The 2,927-nt window shown below is 39.5% G+C and overlaps 1 protein-coding gene across 1 annotated transcript; it reads right to left on the bottom strand.

Annotated features, from left to right (window-relative positions):
- Positions 1 to 1,559: 1,559 nt before the first annotated feature.
- LOC133854470 (uncharacterized) lies at positions 1,560 to 2,927 on the bottom strand. Its single transcript, XM_062290696.1, has one exon. It carries the CDS (start codon positions 2,782 to 2,784, stop codon positions 1,885 to 1,887), a length of 900 nt encoding a protein of 299 aa, XP_062146680.1. The 5' UTR covers positions 2,785 to 2,927; the 3' UTR covers positions 1,560 to 1,884.

Genomic DNA, 2,927 nt, shown 5'->3' on the forward strand with positions numbered 1-2,927 from the left:
GATCACTTGAAAGAGTATGATAAAGAAAGATTGAATGAGAAATGAAGAAAAACATTGGTTTTAGCGAATTTATAGAACTTGAGAGAGAGAGAAGCCATAAGGTGGAAGGTCAAAGATCAAAAAAGATTTGAATGCATGGTGGGATGGGATATAAAAAGTAAAAGGAAGAGGAAGTGGCATAGCCTATGATATCAACGTTATGAATCTCAGTGTTCAATGCAGCTAATAAATTTCGAACAATCCTCCAAGACATACTCCTTGTGATCCCCGTGTGTACATACCTGATAATTTGAGAACAATAACTCGACTATCATGAGTAAAAATTGCTGCTCTTGACTAGCAATTTTTTGATATGGTACAAGAAAATAAAAAATAAAAAATTATCTACATAAGAACCTCAGCAAGCTGGAGCAATTACCAAAATCATATGTGGCGGCTCATTGACAAAGCATTTCGCACCGTGTTCAAACCAAACAGCTCAATTAAAAGGTGAGTCACGCAGTGCACACATCCTGAATCAGGTTTTGCTGAAGGATATATTTTATGGTCAAGTATACAGAACTGTTCAAGCAAGATGATAACAGTAGAAAATATACAGTAAAGACCACGATGTTATATCTTTCAGTCATCCGCTTTCTTGAGTGATAAAATGCAGATAATTAGATGGACATCATCCAGCAAATAAAGGACATTTCACAAATGTAATATTCATGGACAAACCCAACGCAATGAAACATTCAGGAAGACATATGCCCTCTAGGACAATTTCATGACCCCGAAATTTGCACGCCAGAGAAAGACGAACAAGGTTTTAAATACTTGTATCCTGTAAAGTGATCCATGAGGCTTCCTCAAGCAAAGTCAACAACAAAATGCATGTTCCAGTGAAACAGGATAAACATAATCTTTACCATTTGTGAAACAGCATAATTCAACAAATTTCAGTGCTTCCGAATGTATCTCTATGATAAATAACAATGATCAACACAAAATGCAAAACAACAAATAGTATTGTTTTGACATGAATGGTAACATTACCCATCATGGTTGCCTTGCCCCTGATCTGTTCTTCTCATCGCATCTTAATTGCCATGTTAGGTGGTCCTTTAGAAAATATAGAATGTGAATATCCCCCCAGAGTCAACTCTTCAATGTGATGATCTGGAATGATATAGTATATGGATTTTGAACTTGAACTGATATAATGTTCAGGTGTTGGTTACTGGGATGGACGTTAATTAAAAAGAAAAAAGAAAAAAAAAACATGGACATCAAGACTATTCCATATCAATTATTTCATCTTCAGTGTTGGCTTCTACCATTCACAACAAAATTTGGAATTGGATATGAAGACTGCAATCTCCTATTATTCCCATTCAAATCAACAAACTGAAGCATATTAGTTACCCTTCTCCATAATAGACCTACGTCACCTACTGGTTCAATATTTAAAACAGATGAAAACTCCAACACAATAAATTAACTCCAGAAACGAAATCCTAAGAAAGAAATTAAAAAGAAAAGTATTCAACCAAATTTATCTGACCAAAATCTGGAAATTGAACCTATTAACAAATTTTGATTGCCATGTAACCCCAAGAGGTTCAATGAATACATTATAAATGCAGTATGGCGCTACAATAGATGTGAAGCAGTGGAACATAATTGGAAGATTACATACAGCAACATATCAAGACATCTTTGCCAATACTTCTTTAAATATAAACCCTTCCAAACAGACATCATCTTTACAACATATCTTCACTGACAGAAACAGATTATTAGGTATATGACTATAATAACCACAGATAGCTATAAGTATACTGTTTCCAGGCGTAAAATCGAAGACAAAAATCCAAAACTATACTCAATTTTCGTACTCTACTAATCACTTAGCTCATCTTCAATGCCAGAAACACTCAACCTCGCAGACGCCTGCTTAGCCCACTTGACGATTTTCTCAGCCTCCCGGCTAATCTTCTCCTCCTCTTTCATTGCCTTCTTTAGCATCTTTTGCTGCTCTTTTGTCGAAAAAGTGCTCAAATCCGATAAAAATTCATCGTTCTTGCCCCAGTCAAGACCGATACCCGTATCCTGATTTTCCTTACTCTTCTTGTGAGAAGCCTTCTTTGGAGAACACCAGAAGCAACCGGCTTTCTTTGGCGGAGAAGGCGAATCCATCAATGAATTCGACGAACCCAAGGGTGAAGACAACGACCCTGATTTCGATTTTAATTTTGAGCGCCTTTTCTTATCTGGGTTTTGTTTGGAAGTCGAGAAAATCATATTTTCCAGCGACGAATCAGAAGAATTCGAAGGAGATGAAGTCGACCCATGTTTCAAATTCGGCCCTGAACCCCTTATCCCATCTGGGAAAGTCCCTTTTTCCATTGAGAAATTGGAGCGATCAAGAGGCGACAAGGCACGCCCAGAAGGTGATTTCGGCTCCAAACCCGTTTTCTCATCCGGGTCCTGTTTGTAATGTGAGAAAATTGCAGCATCTTCCTCATTACGATTACCGGACTGTGTGTCAGCCTTATCAGAGTTGTTGTTGAAGTCGTTGTTTGTGTAGGGAGGTGGGGCTGAGCGTTTGGGCTTAGTGAGCGGGAAGGATTTGAGTTTGCGGAAACGGGACTCGAGCTCGGCGGGGAGGACAGAGGAGTCGGTGAAAGAAGAGCAGTTGATGGCAGAGACTTGCTCCAGAACGCAGAGATCTTGTGCCTGCGAGATTAGCTCTTCCACTGCCGATTCGTCTGTGTCCGATTGGTACGAGAAATCGGCCATTCTATTTCGTATATCGGAGATGCGAGCTGTGGCTCTCTCTGTGTGCGTTCAATTTTGGGCTCTTTCAGCATCCCAGGGGCTTCGGGGCAGTGCTCAGTGTTCACACTACGCGCTGGGAGAAGATGCGTCTAACGGCTAACTCA

Source organism: Alnus glutinosa, chromosome 13, assembly GCF_958979055.1.
Source record: "Alnus glutinosa chromosome 13, dhAlnGlut1.1, whole genome shotgun sequence".
Taxonomy (NCBI): Eukaryota; Viridiplantae; Streptophyta; class Magnoliopsida; order Fagales; family Betulaceae; genus Alnus; species Alnus glutinosa.